Below are 19,365 nucleotides of genomic sequence, written 5' to 3' on the forward strand. Positions count from 1 at the left end.
ACTTCCTGACCCTTGGACAGGGGGCTGGACCCAATGATCTTAGGAGGTCCCTTCCAGCCCTATTGTCTATGAAATCTGTGAATGAGGAGGCCATCTCTTGAGCGTACATTAACAACCTTTTACAGAACCAGGACTTTGGCTACTGCAGTCCCCCAGCTTTCCCTGTGGTAGGATTGGGGTGATGTCTGGTGCTGTGTCAGGGTTACAGTTTTACAGAGTTTAGATGATGGATTTGTCTGGGATGGTTGGGACAAGGTTGATCTTGCTGCAGGCAGGGGGTTGGACTCAAAGGGATGTCTCTAGGATCCTATAAAGTTCTTCTTAACTCAGTGTAATTAAAGGGCAGAACTTGTTGCCACCAGATGTGGTGGAAGCTGAGCGTTCAGCCAGATTCACAAAGGGGTTGGACACATTCTTGAAGGAAAGGGCCATCAGTAGCTATTGAGCACTGGATTGAAGGACACAGCCTCTGAATGAGAATTTCCTAGACCTTAAATGCTGGAGGCTGCAAGTTGGAGAGGAATGGGGGGAAACCCTGGTCATGCCCAGTTCACTCCACCTTTTAGCATTCACCCTCTGCTGTTGTGGGACACAAGAGACTGAGTAAGGTGGACCTAGGGTTTGGCCCAGTAAATGGGAGTTCTTATGTAAGGGTGGGAGGTCACAAAGGGCTGGTCAGTGCCCCCAAAGCTGGAATGCTGGAGCAGGGTGGATCTGTCCCCCACAGAGTCCACAGTTCTGCCCATGTAAATGCAGCTGGTGAAGTGACTCCAGACTCACTCCACTGCAGCCTAGACCCCCAGCAGCCTTCCACTCCCACCCAGCCTCTGCTCCCAGCTGCCTGGCCAGTTCTGCCCTAGATGCCACAACCCCAGCTGGACTCACCTTAATGACCATCTCAAAGGTGAAGACGCCCGTGAAGACATAGTCAAAGTAGCGCAGGACCTGGTGGGGGGGGGGGTGGGGAAGAAGCTGACGGTGTGGCATGGAGACCAGCGGAGCCCCTGCATCTCACACTCTGCTCAGACTAAGCTAAAGGACCAAAGAGGGACCGGGGGGGGGGGGAGGGGGCTTGACTGACACCTGTCCAGCTCTGCTCTCCAGGCAGTGACCAGAGGGACCATCCCCTAGGCCCCACAGCCCAGATGGATGTGTGACATGCTGCCCAGACCCACCCTGCAAGAGGCAGATGGATGTAGGCCTCCCACCCATCTTGCCACTGGAGTTGTTTCTTCCCTAGAAATGGCTGTCCCCCAGGGGCTGGGCTCCTGTGTGGGCTGGCAGAGCCAGGGTGGATCTAGGTGGGAGTGTAGTGGTGCAATCATTCCCTACCCCCCCCCCCGCCCCCCCTGGATTCCTGGATCTCCCCAGAAAAACAACGGCCTGGGAGCAACAGCAGCAGCATTTCTATTCAGGCATCAGCGAGGGAGTCCACTGACTTCACGACTCATTATCATCTCCCTGATTCCTACTAAACTCTTCACTACACAGCTCTTAATGACCCTCCCTCCTATTTGAATGGCACTGATGTTCCACCAATCAAGCTAGCCCTTTCTTCTCCCATTCTCCTGTCTGCCAGCTTCTCCTGGTCACATAGGTTCTATTTCTCAGCCCTACAGACTGTTCTGAGCTCTAGCTAAACACACGAACTCAGGGATGGAAACACTGAACTCAGGTTAACGTTAGCTCAGGGCCAGAAATCACTCCCAGGGAAGGACTGGAGGCCCTGGCAAGATACCTGAGAAGGAGAAATGTTTGTTCTATGAATCTGAAAGCGATGCCCCTTTAATTCTAATGACAATGGGCCTAACAAAATGACAGTTCTGGACTCTCTTTTCCCTGGTTGTGTTTTTTATGATATAATATAGGCTACACAAATCAATGCATATTCGAATAAAGTGATATTTGTTTTTGCTTCCATCTTGAGCTGAGAAATGTGACCCCAGAACCCCTCACATAGGAGTAAAGCTTCTAGTTTCTTATGTATCTGGAGAAAACAACATGCTGTGTTATACAGGATGAGGCACCATGCCACCTACATCTCCCTTTTCAAATTCCTAGATCCAAGAAGGGAGCTTTGAGGTGCAAGAGGAAGGGTCCCTGGGTGCTGCTGATTGGGCCAGGAGAGCGCAAGGAAAGCTGTATTCTCCCCCCGCTCCCCCCTCTCCTCCTCCCCATTGACTGCCCTAGTTCTTGTCTTCTCCCCGTCCTCCAGCCCTCATGGGAGCTGGCCCAGGAGAAAACTGCAGCATAAGCTGGACGCTGATGGTGGTGGCTGCCTCCCTCTAACCTACTTTAGCACTGCTGCAGCACTGCCCAGAAGCTGGGCATTGGTAGGATCAGGTCTGCAGGCTGGTGCTGGGGATGCCCCCCTCTCCAGGCATATTTCTACCCCCTCCGCATGCCTCTCCTCCATCCTGGGGATTGCCGCTAGTCAGCCCCAGGCCACAACTCCAGCCCAACATCCCCAGGACCCCAAGAGCTGAGCCACCAGGGGCACAGAGGTCAGCCTGCCCCATGCAAGGTCCTGTGCTGTGGGGACATGGGGTGCTCCCCCTGGGCTTCTGGGCAGGTCTCAGGGAATGAGGCGAGCTGTGGCCTGGATTCGCGGTTATTTTTATCCTCATGTTTCATCCCTGCAGGGACAAATGGGGAAGGGAGGAGAGCAGGCATGGACCAGCAAGTCTCACGGGAGACAGGGTGGGGGACTGCTGGGGTGCACTCACGTTGTTGCGGGGGGCGTTGGGCTGCACAGGGTCCTCAGCAGCCAGGGCGATACTGCTCATAGCAATGACCATGAGAATGCACATCTCGAAGTAGCGCAGGTTCACAATGTAATGGCACAGGCGGCGGAAGCTATGGGCAGGCATGGGGTGCTCAGGGCATGGCTGGTCAGACAGACCCCTCCCCAATGGAGTCCTGCTTGCCCCCTTCCCTGGCCCGACACCGGCCCCCGCTGGGTGCCTGCCTCCCCGCCTATCCCAGGTCCCTGTGCCCCCTTCCCCAGCCGAACACCCAGGCTGCTGCCCCCACCCACATTGAGTCCCTGTCTTTCTTTCACTTCTTGCTCCATATCTCCATCCCTATAGGGCCTTGCCAACCCCTCCTCCCTCTGCCTTCATGAGGCCCTGCCTCCCCCTCTCCCCCCAGCTCCCTGGTCCTTTCTTCCTGCCCCAATCCCTGACGAATCAGGGCAGCCAGGCCCTCATCACAGGCCCATTCAGCCTAACATCCCACCTGCTCTGACCTGACAAACAGCCCCCCAGTGCTCAGATGCCCACCCCCACTCCTCCATGGTACCAGCTCAAATCACTGCCCCCCTCTCCCCAGAATCCTCACTCCCATCCCCTGCAGTTCAGGCAAGACCCCCTGGACCCTTCCAGCCTATGTTCCCTCCTCCCTGTGGCTGCATCAGATCTGGTCACCAGGTCCCCAGCACCCTAGGGTCCCTCACATAGCCAATGTTCCCATGTGGCCCCAAGTTCCTGTACATGCAGGCACACAGACACGCCCTGGACTTAACAGGAGCATTTAGCCCTGTATCTCCCCCCCCTCCTTGCCATGCCAGCTTTTAATCCCAAATCCTGGACTGCCACCCAAGACAGGGATTGGAACTGGGTGCCATCCTGCCTGTGTCATATATGTGAGGGTCCATCTCAGCCTCTGCCCCAGGCTGGGGGGGAACTCACGGGTTGGTGGTGGAGAGGATGAACATGGAGCTGTAGGGCACCATGGGCTTGGGTCTGTTCTCCTCCTGGTCATCGGCCTCCTCCTCTTTCTTCTCCTCATCCTTCTTGGGCAGTGGTTCAGGGTTGGCATTTTTGTTCACTGCAGGAGGTATGGGAGTAGTCAGTGCCAGAACTAGCTAGGCCCTGATAGAGAAGCAGAGAGCCTGGCATTGCCTGCTGGATGGGCAAGTTGAGGGTCACATTCAGTCCAACCCTTGGCCTGAGGCAGGATCAGCCCTATCCAAACCAGTCCAGACAAATCCAGCATCTAAACTCTTTATAAAACTGACATCACCCCTGACACAACATCAGACATCACACCCGATCCTACCACAGGGAAAGCCGGGGGACTGTGGCAGCCAACGTCCGGCTGCTGTTAAAGGTTGTATATATATGCTTAAGAGACAACAGACAGAGGCTGTGCCCCCGCTACAGAGAAAGGCAAATCCCCCCAGACCATATAAATCTGACTAGAGGGGGAAATCCCTCTCTGACCCCAAATGTCCTCTGTTTTGTTTTCAATTCCCTTCCAAATGATGCTTTTCTTTTATAGGCCTTTTTTACTGGCCGCTACACATGAAGCTGATATATTTAGGGACTCTCTACAAGCCTCTGAGATCTCTGTCCAGTTGTGAAAGCTGATTAAGTTTCTAGTTCTGGGCACAGAACCCAGGAGTCCTGAGGCTTGGGTTCTTCCCCCACAATGTGACCCCACCAGGCTGGGGATGCAAGAGGGGACAAGGAACCAATTGGAGCATTGTGCCCTGTTCTAGGTGTTCTGTCAAGCAGGAGAGTAGGGGGCTGGAGCCAGGCCGGATCTCTCAGGCAAGGCTTCCCCAGCTGGCGCTCAGGCCTGTTTGTTTGGTGATGAGGGTTGTTTAGGAACACGAGCTTGCTCACTGCAGCCGTCTGTGCAGGCAGCTGGCTCCTGTCTCTGCCACGGTGCAGCTGCCTGGTGCTGGAGCCAGGGCCAGAGCTAGCGTGATGGCTCAGGGCTGGGTTTACCTGCAGTTGTGGCTCACGGATGCCTTGGCCTGCCCCATGGGGGATGCCCCAGGCCCCAGGGCTGGGGCCCAGAGTTGAAGCAAACGCTCCCAGGGCTTGCAGACAAGGGCCAAAAGGCAGGAGTCCCGAGGCCCAAGTTCAGGCCCCCACGTGGCCCTGACAGCCTGAAGGGGCATGGGGGTGGGCAGGGACAGGGCACAGATCAGAGCTTTCCCTAGATGGCTCATCATGCCCCTGTGAGCTGTGGAGAGACACCCAGGGAGCTAGAAGCCCCAGAACCTTTGCTCCTGCTCTGATCTCAACCCCTATAAAGCAGCCTCAGCCCCTCCTAGACATCACAAAACAGTCCCTGGAGCATCCACCCTCCCTTGGCTCTCCCAACCCTTGACTGGAGACCCCTCCCCAGCCTTGCTGCCATCCACTGGCTGATCCCTCCACATCCACCAGCTGTCAAGAGGCAGCTGGATACAGGCCCCACCATGCCCTGGCCCCAGCCCCTACCTTGAACCACAGTGTTGTGGATGGGTGGCGGAAAGGTGGTGGGGATCTCCACAGCTGTGTATTCAGGCTTCTTGGCTGTCTTGGTTGGGTTGTTCTGGGGGCCAGGGTTGGTGACGATGAGACTGTTCTCGGGAGTCTTGGGGGGCCGGGGGTTGGAGGGCTGACTTGGGTTGTCAGGAGCCCAGCGGTTGGCAACATTCTGGGAGTTGGGAGGCAGCTGGCCCAGGGCATCAGGGGCCCGGCTGGGGGTGCAGTTAGCATGGTTGCCCAGCTTGGTGGGGCTCTGGGGATGGGGGTTGGAAGTCTCCGTGGTGGCCAGCTTGTTGTTCTTCATGTTATCAATGTCCTCGGCCACTGGTGGCTCTGGGCGCCCCATGTCCTGCTGGATGGGCCGCGTGGTGGACAGGTGAGGGCCGTGCACTGGGACAGGGCCCTGGTTCTCTCTGAGGGGCAGGAAAAGAAAACCCACAGGGAAAACAGCCAGGTCAGCCAGGGAACAGGCTGGTGGGGAGGAGGGGTGGGGCTGATAGAGACGGCTGGGATGCAGCTGCTTTTGGGGTGGGACATAGCAGCTGGGAGGGGGAGGGGGGGCAAGGCAAGGGAGAGGCATCTGGATCTTCCTTTTTCTGTTCTGACTGTTCAGCACCTCCCCGCACCCTTCTCCATCCAACTAGGATGCCCCAGCTCCTAGGCACAAGCCCCCTCCCCCCTATTCCCTCTTTCTGCTTCCCACCCACTCAGTTACCATGCCAGTTCCTGACAGAGACCAAAGGACATGGGGTAGTGGTTCTTGCCCCCACCCACCCAGGGAGCCCCCTGCTCACTTCCGACGCCGGTGCCGCCTCTCCTTGTCCTCCCGCTTGCCATCGCCATCATATGTGGACTGGGCAGCATGGCGGTGCCGCCGCCGTCTCTCGCCATCTGGCATCTCGCCTTCCCCAGGCCGGTGCCGTGGGCGCCTCTCAGACTTGGGCCCCTCATCAGTGCCACCCCCATCCTCGCCTGCCCGACGGTGCCCCCGGTGCCTCCGGTGCTCCCGGTCACCATCTCGGGGTGACCCACCACGGCTCTCCTTGCCACCAGCCTGGTGGTGTGGGTGCCGCCGGGGGGGCTCGGCTGCCTTTAGCCGCTCAGGGTCGGCCTCATGATAGCTCCGCTCCTCGACAGGTGGCTCCATCTCGCGGCTCCCACTGTGGGGCCGCCGCAGCTCTGGTACCCCCGACTCAGGTGGTGGGTAGGTGCGACCACTGCCAGGGTCCCGGGGCCGGTCGTGGTAGCGGGGTGGCTTGCGCAGGAAGTCCTCAGCTTGCGGAGGCCCAAAGCGGGGCTCCAAAGGAGGGTCGCTGGGCCGTGTCTTGTTGGTGTTGTTGTTGCGGTTCTCCTGGGGGTCCACCACCAGTGGCCGGTCCAGGTGGGTCTTGATGTCGGGGCGGGAGGGGCGGGCATAGGACACCTTCCAGCGTTCCTCAGGATCCAGCTCATTGTACAAGGCCTCACGGCTGGCCAGCAAGTTGTGTTTGCGCATCTCACTTGTCCGCTGCTCCCACACTGACTTAGAGGACTTCTGGTTCTTCTGCTGTTCTTTCCTGAAGCCGGAGGAGCAGGGGAGACAAAAAATACAGGAGCAGGTTCTGGGATCTGGCCTTGGCCCCAGCCTGGTGGACTGACCCTGAGGCCCACAGCGCCCCTTGTTGGCACAGGATGGGGCTGGAGGGGCCAGGAGCTACTCCACAGCCAGCACTCCTGCCCTCACAGTGCCCCCTCCTACAGGTGGAAGCTCCCCCCACCCACTCCATGTTCCTGCCTGCATAGCCCACAGTACCCCCTGCTGGCAGAGGCTGGGGATGGGGGTTGGAGGTCTCCATGGTGGCAGCTCCTGCCCTGTGTCCCACTGAGACCCTGGGCATTTCTCAGCCCCAGGCATAAGCCAGGGGCTGCACCCCTCTTGGAAGCAGGCCCCAGGCCTGGCTGCAAGCAGCCCAGGGAAGAAGCCAGGCCCTGGCCTGCAGCAGGCGCGACACTCACACGGCAATGGACATACTGGCTGCAGACAAGGGGCTCACTTCGGCCACCTCCTTGGCTTTCTGCAGTGCCAGCTTCTGCGTGGCTGCTTCCTCCTCCTCTTGCTCATCCTGCAGAGCACAAACCTGGTGTGAGGGGAACAGACTGGACTCACTGCTCCCCACCCCCAGGCCCTTCTACTGCACATTGCTGCAGTCAGAGGCATTTGACCCCCATAGGTGAGAGGTGAGAGAGAAAACAGCTTGAATCTGAAGCTGGCCTCATAGCAATCCTAGAGACATGGAGATGGAAGGGACCTCTGGAGGCCACCTCGAGTCCACCCCCCTGCCTGAGGCAGGATCAGCCCTGTCCAAACCATCCCAGACAAATCCAGCATCTGAACTCTTCCTACAATGCCCATCAGTCCTGATATAACACCAGATATCACACCTGAACCTGTCACGGGAAAAGCAGGGGGACCATGGAGGCCAACATCCTGCTGCTGGAAAACGGTGACACTCAAGGGATCCCAGATAGAAGCAAACTCCACCAAGTCTGTAACAATCTGACCGGGGTGGGGAATTCCTTCCTGACCCCAAAAGCAGCGTTGGTTTGACCTTGAGTGAAGGGGAAGGACTCCTAGCCAGGACCCTCTGGGGTTGGGTCCCAGCAGGAGCATTGGTACAGCCCAGTACATCACCAGCCTGGGCTGCAGCTAATACCAAAGGGTTGTCTGTTTTTAGCCACTGAATGCCTGTGAAGAACAGAGAGGGCACATTCTCTCCCCTGGACAATCAAGGCTAATTGGAATTAATTGCCATTCAAGCTGGTGTGACTGTCCCCATCACCTTCTCCTCTGCCTGGCTTGATGGGAGTTGAAGCCTGGGACAACCCCACCAGTCAAAAGCTTGGGACAAACCCAATCTGTTTTTAGTCTTAGCCAGATGGGAGAACAAGGGACAGTTGCAAAGGGAGGGAGGGAGGGAGAGAAGGAGGGATGGGCCGGGATAGGACACAGAGCGGGAAACTATGAGATGATCCATTGTTGGACACGATGATCCATTGTGGTCCCTTCTGACTCTACAATCTATGAATCTATACCTTGGTCCTCTTTCCTGCCAGGGGCAGGGGGTCGGACACGATGATCCATTGTGGTCCCTTCCAGCTCTACAATCTATGAATCTATGAAGCAGGGAGAACATCCTCCACTTCTCCAGCCCTCCTGCCCCCATCAGTGTTTGTTGCTGGCTCAGGCCACAGTGTGAGTGAGACCCCACATCACATTTCAGCCAATGAGATACTCCCTGAAGTGACTCCAAGATCTCCCAGCTGCCCCCTGCCTCTGGTCACTCTGTCCCACCCCACCCTAGAAGCCACCCCACCTTGGTGAGTTCCTGCGCATTGGCCAGGTTATCGACGGCGATAGCCAAGAACACATTCAGCAGGGTGTCTTGATGGTGGGTCAAGGAAAGGTCCCAGTGGCTCCATCTCCTAGCACCAGCAGAATCAGGCCCCCGTGCTGAGCTTCTGAGCGGTGAATAGGGACAGAGGGCATGCATAGCACCTGGGGTCTATACCAACCTCAACATCCCAGCAGCTCCTGTACCCCACAACTACCTAGAACCTGGTTGATGCCCACACCCCAAGACAAATAGCCCCATTCAAAGCTCCTGGAAATCAGAAATCCTAAAGAAGTGGGACTGGCAGGGACCTCCAGAGGTCACAACTAGTTCAACCGCCTGCCTGAGGCAGGATCAGCACTGTCCAAACCAGCCCAGACAAATCTGTCATCTAAACTCTTTGTAAAACTACTGGTAACCCTGACACAGCACCAGGCATCACATCTGAACCTGCCACAGGGAAAGCAGGGGGACCGTGGTGCCCAATGACTTGCTGTTGTAAAAGGTTGTTAATATATGCTCAAGAGACCCCAGACAGAGGCTGTGCCCTGGCTATGGAGGAAGGCAAAACCTCCCCCAGTCCATACCAGTCTGATCAGGGGATAAAATTCCTTCCTGACCCCAAATGCAGCATCATTTTGAGCAAGACCCTCTAGCTGAGACACTCCTGGTTTAAGTCCTAGCAGAAGCACTGAACAGGGTGGCTAATGTCCTGCTGCTATAAAAGGTTGTTAATATATGCTTGAGAGGTCACAGGTAGAGGGATTAGCTCTCCCAGCCCTGCAGCTTCCGCCCTGCTGAGTGGGGAAGGTGTCTGGAGGTGGCAGAGATAGCAATAAAACTGAGACAGCATGACCACATGCCAAGCTCTAGACCTCAGTCCCAGGGTAGGGAAAGAATTCAGAAGTCCCAGGTTGCAGTCTGCTCCCTTCCCTGCATCCTTGGTTTCCCCTCTTGGGGCTGGGGAATAAAGGATACAGTTACCAAACAAGGTCAGGACAATGAAATAGACCGAGAACACCATCCCTCGCTTCACGCCACCCTGAGATTTAATGCCATCATACATCACCATGTTCCAGTCTTCACCCGTCAGGATCTGGAAGAGGAAAGGACAAGTCCCCCCACCCCAAACAGGGGGTGAAAATCCCATCAAAGTCCTGTCAAGACTACAGCCAGGGACTCATTGAGATGGGATGAGCTGGGGTTGTGATCCACACAGTAGATCACACATGGAGGGTACACAGGACATAGCCTGTCCAGGAGTGCCCCAATTTCCCTTTCCATGTGTGATGACCTGCCAAGCGCCAACAAAGCCTCACCTGAAACACAGTCATTATTGCTGCTGGGAAGGTGTCGAAGTTGGTGGCTGGAGTCCCAGTGTCAAAATTGAACCTGAGCAGGAGAGACATGAAAACCCACCAGTGTTAGTCTCATGTGGCCCCCAGGATGGTCTCTGTGGCAGAGGGGGAGTCCAAGGCAGGGGTAGGATGGAGGAAGTCTATGGGTGGGGAGAGCTTCCTTCTACACCTCTCCAGCCTCCCCCAGCAGGAGATGCTGTGAGGGGCAGCTGGCTGGAAGGAGCCCACTGGTACCCCCATCACAGACCTGGATGGGTTGGAGAGGCAAAAGGGGGAGGCAGCCTGAGAAGCTGATCTGGCCTGCATCATGGGCATCCCTCCATTCCCTCCCTCCCCCTGGCTACTCACTGGCCCCCAAAAAGCTGCATCCCCAAAAGGGCAAAGACGACGATGAAGAGGAAGAGGAGGAAGAGCAAGCTGATGATGGACTTCATGGAGTTGAGGAGAGACACAACCAGGTTCCTCAGGGAAGCCCAGTACCTGTGGGGAGGCCAATGAGAGGCTGTGAGGTGTGGGGATGGGAATCATACAGTCCTAGAAATGTGGGGCTGGAAGGGACCTCTAGAGGTCGTGCCAATCCACTGGCTGAGGCAAGATTAGTCCTGTTCAAACCAGCCCAGACACATCCATCATCTAAACTCTTCATAAAATGACCATCAGCCCTGACACAACACCAGACATCACACCCGACCCTGCCACAGGGACAGCAGCAGGATTGTGGGCACCAGCATCCTGCTGCTATAAAATGTTGTTAATAGATGCTCGAGAGATCCCAGGCAAAGGAAGGCAAAATCCCCCTAGTCCAAATCTGGCATCAGTCTGAGCCTGAGTGGAGGTTCAAGACCCTCTAGCCAGGACCCTCCAGGTTTAGTCCCAGCATGAGCACTGGCACAGCCCAGTCACTATTCTCAGCCTGTGCCTTCAGCCCTGGGGTCAGGATAGGAATGCAGTAGAACCCAAGTACTGCTGGACCAGCAAAGATACTGGCCTAGTTCCTTCGTGAGAGCATGTGTCTGAGTGGCTACCTGCATGACAGAGCAGGTGGCAGGAGAACACACACGTGCATGGAGCAGGGCACAAGTGTTGGGTGCTGTCGGGGTGGAGGCATGCATGTGATCTGTTCTTGGCGGGCAGAGGCAGCTGGGAGCAGAGGCTGGGTGTGTTTTCAGGCCCCATGATTTGTTGCCAGGGCAGAGTTAATGCATGTCATGGATGCTCACATGTGTGAAAGCCCCCCAAGCCCCCTTCATCCCCGTCCCCATCCCCCCCACAAGGAGCGTTAGGGGGATGAGAAGAAAGAGGACTTACTTGGTGACTTTGAAAATACGCAATAACCTGAGAGCTCGTAACACACTGATCCCGAACGACGTGCCGGGCTTCATGACCGCCCAGACCACCTCGAAAATGCTGCCAATGATGACCTGCCGGGGAGCATGAAGCCCATCATGGCCCAGACCCAGCACACCACTGCACCCCCTCAGGCCAGAGCCCAGTGTGCCCAGGGCTGGCTGAGCATTTACACACACTGTGCAGGAAGGCAAAAGTGCCTTTATGTCAAAGGCATGTGTGTGCACCTGCATAACAGCAATCGCACCAACGCATGTGCTGTCATCCAAGGATACCTGTCCCAGAAGCACCCTCTTGCCTGTACACTGCCTATTAGCATGCATACACACAAATACATGAACTCACATGTGTGCACACATATGCATGCATATACACACATGTGTGTGCACATGTATACAAGCATACACAAATGCACACAAATATACACATATGTAGGTATACATACATGCATACACACACAGGCTTGCACACATATGCACATGCAAATACACACGCGTATATACATGTACACACATGTATGTAAATATACACATGTATATACATGCACACACACATGCCATCTTCCCCAAATGACCATGTTGGCCCAAACTCAGAGCCACTCTCTGGAGTCACCCCAATTGTCTCCCCCTGGCTGCCAATCCAGAACAGCTCCGTGAACATTGTGTTACTTGGCCTTCCCCGGGGAATGAACTGCACGATGTCACAGGCCACTGGAACTAAACCCAGGCTGCGGAAGCAACTCTAGAGCTGAGCTGAGGCTCGATCTCCCCACGCCAAATCTCCCGCATACCCAGCAGAGTGACAGACTACTCAAGGTGGGGAGCAGGACCCTAGGGACAGCAGGGACAGACTTACGGCACAATCGAAGCAATTGAAGGAGGAGTGAAAGTAAGGCCGCGTTCCGAGCCCATACATTTTTATAAACATTTCGGACATAAAGAGTCCTAAGAAAATGAATTCTGCATAGTCTGAAAGACAGAGAGAAAAGGGAAAAAAGGACTTGCCTCCATTCTCCTGTGCACAGACAGTTGCAGGGAGGATTCAACACCCAGCATGAACATGCAGCCTCCTATGGGGTAGGGGCTGCTCTAACAGCTTATGGGGGCCGGGGACTCATTGGGGCTGGGAGGGTTAGGTACTTGAAAGCACAAAGGACCTACTACCACAAGGCTTTTAGAGCCTGAGACAGGTGGGCAGGGTTGTCAACAGTCAGTAAATGTACTGACTGTCAGAAAAAAAAAAAACAGGCTAAAAACAGTCATCAGTGAAGTCTGTAAAAAAATTGCCACTGTCAGTAAAAGCATTCAGCAGCTTCAGCTTGATTGACACTCCGGCAGTGCACAGTGGTGCCTCCTGGTGTCTGAGCACCAGAGCAGTACCCCGCAGGTTGTACTCCCTCAACCATGTGCTGCTGCTGAGCCCCACACTGCCTGTAAAACTGCTGGTTTGTGGGTAGGATCCTCTGTGGGTCTGTGCTGGGGCTGAGGGGTATGGGGCTAGTGGAGGTAAGACTGGGAGGGACAGCATAGTGCTGTCAGGGGCAGTAGGGTGTGGGGATGCATAAGGGATCCCTGGCAGGAGAGACAAAGGAGCACAGTACAAAACCATCACCACAATCAGGTAAGGTTGCCAACCTAAGATTTTTTTTTTCTGAAAACTTTTTTTTCCTGACAACCAAACTTTTTTACTATGGTCAATGTGAAACCCCTATATTTTAACCTAGTCCTTCTCACTGGAGTCAGACAGCAGACAAGGCCTGACAGAAGAGTGACATTTCTGAGACATAAAATGTTGAATCGGTAAAAACTGGTCAGTAAAAAAGTTTGACTATTAGTTAAAAAAAACTACAGATGATCAGTAAAAGTTGCAGATGGCTCTCGAATTAGCAACTCCAATGTGGAAAGACTGAAGGCGGGGGTACTCACAGAGGAAGTCTGATAGCCAATCTGGCTGGCTGTAGTGTACTACAGCAACACACAGGGTGTTGAGTGCTACTAGACTGAGGACGGTCCAGTAAAAGGCCTGAGTTTTGACCATGCGGCGGATGTAGAAACGCATCCTCCTCTCCCTTTTGTGAAAGAAGGTGGAGTTCTCCAGCTTGGCACTTTTAATGCTGGCTCTGGCGAAGGGCGAACCTACCGAGGCGGGGAGAAAAGCCTGTAGGTGTGGAGCCACCCCAGGCTGGGTGGGGCAGGTTGGGGACACAAATGACACCAATCTAGGAAAGGACATGGGTGCCAGGGACCTACCGACGGAGGCAATGTCGGCTAGCTGATCATCTGCTTCCTCGGGGTTCAGCAGGTCAGTCTTGCTCTTCTTGATGGCAGCTCTCTGCAGAGCTCCCATAATAGGAACATGGCAAGAGAAGCAGATGTCATCCTAGGGAGGTCCCCAGACCACTCAGCCCTGGACACTGCTCCCTGCCACCAGGGGCTGGAATGACTAGAACCTCCTGCCCCCACTCTGCACAGCACCCCGTGCTGGGGAAAGCTTGGCCTGAAAGAGCTAGGAGTGCCCCAAGAGCCTCTGGTCCAGCTCCTACTCCCCCCAGCACTCCCTACTGGGAGAGCCAGGCTAGAGATGCCCCCAAGAGCTTCTTCTCCTTTCCCCACTCCCCAGAGCACCCCCTGCTGGGGAAAACTGGAAACGGCCACAAGAGCCCCTGTTCCTGCCCCTGCTCCCATAGCGACCCATGCTGGAGTTCCCAAGAGAATTCCTCCCCCATTTTTTCACCAAACCATCAGCACCAACATCCTTCTCATTTTTTAACCCGAGGCTTGGATGGATGCCTCAGCCAGCGTGGCACCACTCAGAGGTTCATGGAAGGGGAATCCTCCCATGGCTCTGGACTCACAGGGTTGGAGGCAAAGAGGGCTTACCATCAAAGGGGTGCCTCTGCTCTCCCTCTGTCTCGTCCTCTGCTAGGATCACTTCTTCTGGAGATAAGGTTCGGAGTTAACTGGAGTTAGGACCCACTGGCCCCTGAGGACACTTACCCCAGTGGGGTGGAACGAAGCTGGGGATGGCAGGGAAGGGGGCCATGTATGGGGGGGGGGGGGCAAGAGGGGCTTCATGCCCTGAGGGAGGGGGGGTCAGAGGTCAGGAGACAGATGTGGGGTCTCCTGGGTTCATCCCAGGGGGCAGGGAGACCCCCCACCAGCCCTGGAGCTAGGGAGTACCTGCTCCCCTCGCCACCCATGGCCTGAGATGGGTCACCGGGGGTCTCCACTGGGGGAGACACCAGCCCTGTGCTCTTTCCCAAGCCAGTGAAAAGCCCCTCCCTCCCCCTTCCCCCAGCGCCCAGGGCCGGAGGCACTTCCAGGCTCAGGGACCCAGGCACCCCCCCGCACCTGCTTTGGAAATCCATTCCATGTAGCCATTGAGCTCCCGTTCAATCTGCTGCTGCCGTCTCAGCTTGAGGAAGGCTCGGCGGTTCTCCACACGCTCCCTCTCTTTGGCAAATTCCCTGCAGGCACAGACAGCCTCAGAAGGGGGCCTGGGCTCCCCTGCAAGCGTTTGGGGTTAGGAGTCAGATTTAGAGGTTAGGGTTAGGGTACAAGGATTAGGATTAAGGTTAGAGATGGAATTAGGGTTTAGGGTTAAATTTAGGGTTTGCAGTGTAGATTAGGGTTAGGTTCTGGGCACTGTGGGTCAGTACGTGCGTTTGTGTGTATGGAAGGGGATGCATAGAGCTCGCAATTCAGGATGGCTCTGCACATGTATGCCTGTGCCATGCATGTGCAATGCCTATTCATATTGTACCACTGGCACAACAGGTGGGGTGGGGGCCCGGCACCCGGGAGTGTTACCTGCGGATTGGGAGCTATGTTCTTACCCGGACAGCACCCCCAGCACAAGGTTCAGCATAAAAAAGGAGCCAATGATGATGAGGGGGATGAAGTACAGCCAGTTCCAAGTGTTCCCTGAGGCATCGTTGCTCTGTGGACCCAAGACAGAAGGGCTAGAGTGAGATACCAGGGCTGCCAGATCTCTTCTACCCAACCAGCCCTGGCTCACCCCTCCCAGTGCCCTGGGTTTGCCCCGAGGTCTCACTTTCACTTCCAGCAGGTCCCATGCCCTACCCAGAACCCATGGTGAGGCCAAGAAGGAAGAGAGCATGATGCCAGGTGCTTCCAAAGTGCCTGGAGCCCCCCAGGAGTGAAGACCCACCCCATCCCCCTGCTTTTTTGGGCCTTGAAAGCTGACATTAGCAGCAGGTCAGCAGCCTGCTCCAGGGCAACTGCTAATGGAGCTCTCCCCACCCCCTCCCCTTGGTCCCCCTTTGTCCTCCCATTCTGGAGCAGGAGTGGCCGGAGGGGGAAGGGAGATGGAGGGGGCGGCTTTGCGAGTGGCTAAAAGAGGCCTCGTCCCCTTTTCTGGCTGCTAAATATAGGCCGAGGAACAAAGCACGTGGTGGGGACACAGTGAGCTTCTGCTGGTGTTGGGAGCCTGGTTCAGTGAGATGTGTCTGTTGGGGAGTGGGGGGTGGTGAAAGTTGGGACCAGCATTTGTCCCTAGGCAGGAGATGCATACGGGTGCCAGGGCTGAGAACAAAGTCTGCGGCAGGCTGGACCCCAACAGCCTTGGCCCCCCACTGGGGCACCTTAGAGGATGCCCTGGGGGGGAACACAGATCCACACAGGAAGGCAGGCAGGAGGCCTGAGCTCAGTCTTCCCCTGACAGAGCCGCCTTTGTATCCCTAAGGCTCCTAGCCACCTGCTGATGTGCGGCTGACTGAGATGAAGCACTATGGCTGCTGAACAGAAGGCACCGGCCTTGGCCCTGGCTCCCCCTGCACCTCTCTTTCTGGCCTGGCCCTCATCCCTTCGGCTGCATATGCTCTCATGCCATAGCCTTATGGAAGAATCCACGCCATGGCTAGATTACATTTCAAACATACCACCAGGGCAGCGCTGATGCCTGCCTATGAATGGGAGGTGAGATAGGCATTAGGCAGCCCCTTGAATGCATGCACATGCACGCATGCACACCCACACCCGCACACCCACACACCCGCACACCCACATGAATACACATCCAAGCACATGAATGCACACCTCCACGGTTCTGGGGGCCCTGATACTCCATGCATCCCCCTCTTAGAGCTTCAGGACAGGAGACAAGCTCTGCTCCCTCCCTCTATGGCTCCTCCTCTCTCCCTGCATCTCTCAGCTCCCCAGCCCCCTCCATGGAGCTCTCTCGTGCTCTCTTTTTCCCTGACTTGGCAAGAACGCCCCAGCTCATTAATCCCACACACGTGGCCGCCCGCGTGCCTCAGCCGCGGAGCCAGGCAGAGGGGGACAGATGCACAGAGAGGACCTGGCTCCTGGTTCTACCTGTGCCCCTGTCCCCAGGTCTAATATTGGGCCCAGTGCCACCCAGGACCAGGAGGGTTGTGGCACAGAACACAGCTCCTCAGAGGGGGCAACAGTCCCTGGCTCCCCACTGCCTCTTGTCAGGACAACCACTGAACACCCATGTCCATGTGACTTGCACAGTGCACAACCAGTGCCCACAGCTGGCAGATCCACTGACCCTGCAGTGATGAGCTGGCCCTTCTGTGGGCACAGTGACCCCACTGTGCAAGCTGGCACCCCAGCCACCTGTCTGCAGTGACCCTGCAATGCAAGCTGATACCCCAGCCACCTGGCTACAGTGACCCAGGAGTGCAAGCTGGCACTCAGGTCCCCTGGCTGCAGTGACCCTGCAGTTTGAGGTGTCATCCAGGCCCCCTGACTACAGTGACTTTGCAATGTGAGCTGGCACCTAGGCCATGTGGACATAGTGACCCTGCAGTGCAAGCTGGCACCTAAGCTATGTGGGTGCAGTGACCCTGCAGAGAGAGCTGATATTCAGGTACCCTGGCCTAAGTGACCCTGTAGTTCAAGCCAGTACCCAGGCAGCATGGGTGCAGTGACCCCACAATGCAAGCTGGCACCCAGGCCCCCTGGCTGCCATGACCCTGCAGTACTATCTGGCACCCAGGCCCTCTGGCCACAGTGACCCCATAGTACCAAGCCAGCATTGGTAAGAGACAGACCCAAAGGCCTCTTAGCTCTTAGCCGACATAACCCTTACCACCTGCCTATTTCACAGGTGGGAAAACCACGACTGAGAACCAGAAAGCAACTCTCCCATGCCTACAAAGCAGGTCACCATGACCAAGATCAAGTTAGTGACTCCCACAGCTGCAAAGTCATCGCAGAACCCAGGCGCCCTGATTCCTGTCCTGTGCCCAGACTGCTAAGACTCATACCTTTCCCTCTTCCCAGAGTACTAAAAGGCAATCCAGCCCAGCAACCATTCCCCGCAACACACCAGTCCATTGATCCTGCACCCCATACCCAGTTCCAGGAGCCCCCCTGGGGCAGAACTCACATTATAAAGGAGGTCGGTCCACCCTTCCATGGTGATACACTGGAAGACCGTCAGCACAGCGAAGAGGATGTTGTCAAACTGGGTGATCCCATAGTTGGGGCCTTCCCAGTACTTGGAGCAACGGGTCCCATTGGGGCAGGTGCGGGCTGGCTCGTCCATGCCACACGGAACCCGGTCCTTGATCTCACCTGCCAGCCCGGAGGAGGGAACACGTTGGGGGGCCAGGGTTGGGGGGGGGGGGGGCTGGGGCCAGCAGGGGTGATGCCAAACCCTCAGCAAAGCCTCAGCCACACAGAGCAACCTCCCCCACCCAGGAGCTCCATTGGGAGTACAGGGAAGGGAAGGGAGTCTTCAGTGCTGGAAGCCTAGAGAATACTGGACCAGAGTTTGAGAAAGCCAGGCCATGGGGAGGGGACCTGGGGACCTGCAGGCTCCATCCTGAACCTGTTCTCCCACCATGGAGCTGCCCCAGGTCTCAGGCTCGAACTGCAGCGTTTGAGACTTGCCCAGAGCTTTGCAGGCAAACTAGATGCATAGAGCCTGGTCTCCTGGGCACTACAGCCTCTCCAAGCCCTTGGACCCCAGAGGGCTGCATCCAGGCCAGCTCTGACCCAGCGTTCACTGTGATTCTGGGACTCTAGTGCCTGCCTGGGCTGAGGCTGGCTAACCAAGTCCATTTCCCATCTATGACAGGCAAGGCCCACAGCCCCAGCTTCCTTCCTCCCTCCCCACTCTTCCCCTCTCCACTGCCATGACGTGGGCACTTGGCAGAAATAGCTCTCCCTCAATTAACACCACCTTCATCAAGGGAGTGAAATAATTAGGCCATTCCATATTGAGCACAGGCCACAGGCCCAGGGAGAAGGGGAAAGAGAGAGAGAACAAACAGCAGAGAAAACCAGTGGATCTCAGAAACTCCCTGCCCCCCACCCTGGGCCATGTGTCTGGTTACCCCTCAAGCCCAGGTGCCCCCCTTCCTCCCCTCCCTCAACCAGGAGGACTGGGAGTTCCTGCCACCTAAAATCTCCAAGCCCAGGGGAGAGGCCAACCTCATTGCCAGAGCTCAGGAGGAAAACTGAGGCAGTCACAGGCCCAGAGCCAGCTGGTGAGCCCATGCCAGAGAATACAGGTGTCCTATCTCCATGCCCCAACTCCTGGACTACCACCTTCCCTCCCAGGTCAGTCTTGCCCAGGGCAACCCAGCACCCCCCCAGCCCAGCACCAGTCCCCAGTACATGGGATGTACCTGTCACCGAGTCAAAGCAGGTGGTGTGAAATTTCCCCATATAAAATTCTAATCCTATGATTGCAAAAATAAGGATTGCAAAAAACAAAAGGAGGCCAATCTGGAGGAGAGGTATCATCGCCTTCATGATGGACTTCAGGACCACTTGTAAACCTGGAAGCAGGGAGACAGATTGCAGGAGTGGGGAGGAGAGGGTCAGGCCACTGCTGCATTGGAAGGGAAGAGACCCCATGCCCCCTGCCAACCATGTGGAGACATTCCCAGGGCCTGTCCCATGCTAAGATTGGCCGCTTGGTGGGGCACAGCTGGTGTATTTGTTCCCCCATGGGACACTTTCCTTCCAGGCCTGGATGATGGAACAGCTAGGACATCCTGGTACCTGGCACCAAGAGCTCTAGAGC

General features: G+C 56.2%; 1 protein-coding gene across 4 annotated transcripts in view; it reads right to left on the minus strand.

Moving 5' to 3' along the window:
* CACNA1A (calcium voltage-gated channel subunit alpha1 A) overlaps window positions 1–19,365 on the minus strand; it is a 129,314-nt gene that overhangs the window by 35,907 nt on the left and 74,042 nt on the right. For all 4 annotated transcript variants that reach the window (XM_059732301.1, XM_059732302.1, XM_059732300.1 and 1 more), the window contains exons 9-27: window positions 18,965–19,117; window positions 17,719–17,906; window positions 15,176–15,279; window positions 14,691–14,806; window positions 14,220–14,276; window positions 13,590–13,679; window positions 13,266–13,475; window positions 12,196–12,308; window positions 11,302–11,414; window positions 10,342–10,473; window positions 9,955–10,027; window positions 9,614–9,731; window positions 8,618–8,685; window positions 7,260–7,366; window positions 6,059–6,820; window positions 5,235–5,677; window positions 3,690–3,828; window positions 2,727–2,856; window positions 886–945 (exon numbers count right to left, since the gene is read on the minus strand). In XM_059732301.1, the coding sequence (XP_059588284.1) occupies window positions 886–945; window positions 2,727–2,856; window positions 3,690–3,828; window positions 5,235–5,677; window positions 6,059–6,820; window positions 7,260–7,366; window positions 8,618–8,685; window positions 9,614–9,731; window positions 9,955–10,027; window positions 10,342–10,473; window positions 11,302–11,414; window positions 12,196–12,308; window positions 13,266–13,475; window positions 13,590–13,679; window positions 14,220–14,276; window positions 14,691–14,806; window positions 15,176–15,279; window positions 17,719–17,906; window positions 18,965–19,117 (3,176 nt within the window). The remainder of the gene's footprint in view (window positions 1–885; window positions 946–2,726; window positions 2,857–3,689; window positions 3,829–5,234; window positions 5,678–6,058; window positions 6,821–7,259; window positions 7,367–8,617; window positions 8,686–9,613; window positions 9,732–9,954; window positions 10,028–10,341; window positions 10,474–11,301; window positions 11,415–12,195; window positions 12,309–13,265; window positions 13,476–13,589; window positions 13,680–14,219; window positions 14,277–14,690; window positions 14,807–15,175; window positions 15,280–17,718; window positions 17,907–18,964; window positions 19,118–19,365) is intronic.

This window comes from Alligator mississippiensis, chromosome 8 (genome assembly GCF_030867095.1).
Source record: "Alligator mississippiensis isolate rAllMis1 chromosome 8, rAllMis1, whole genome shotgun sequence".
NCBI lineage: Eukaryota > Metazoa > Chordata > Crocodylia > Alligatoridae > Alligator > Alligator mississippiensis.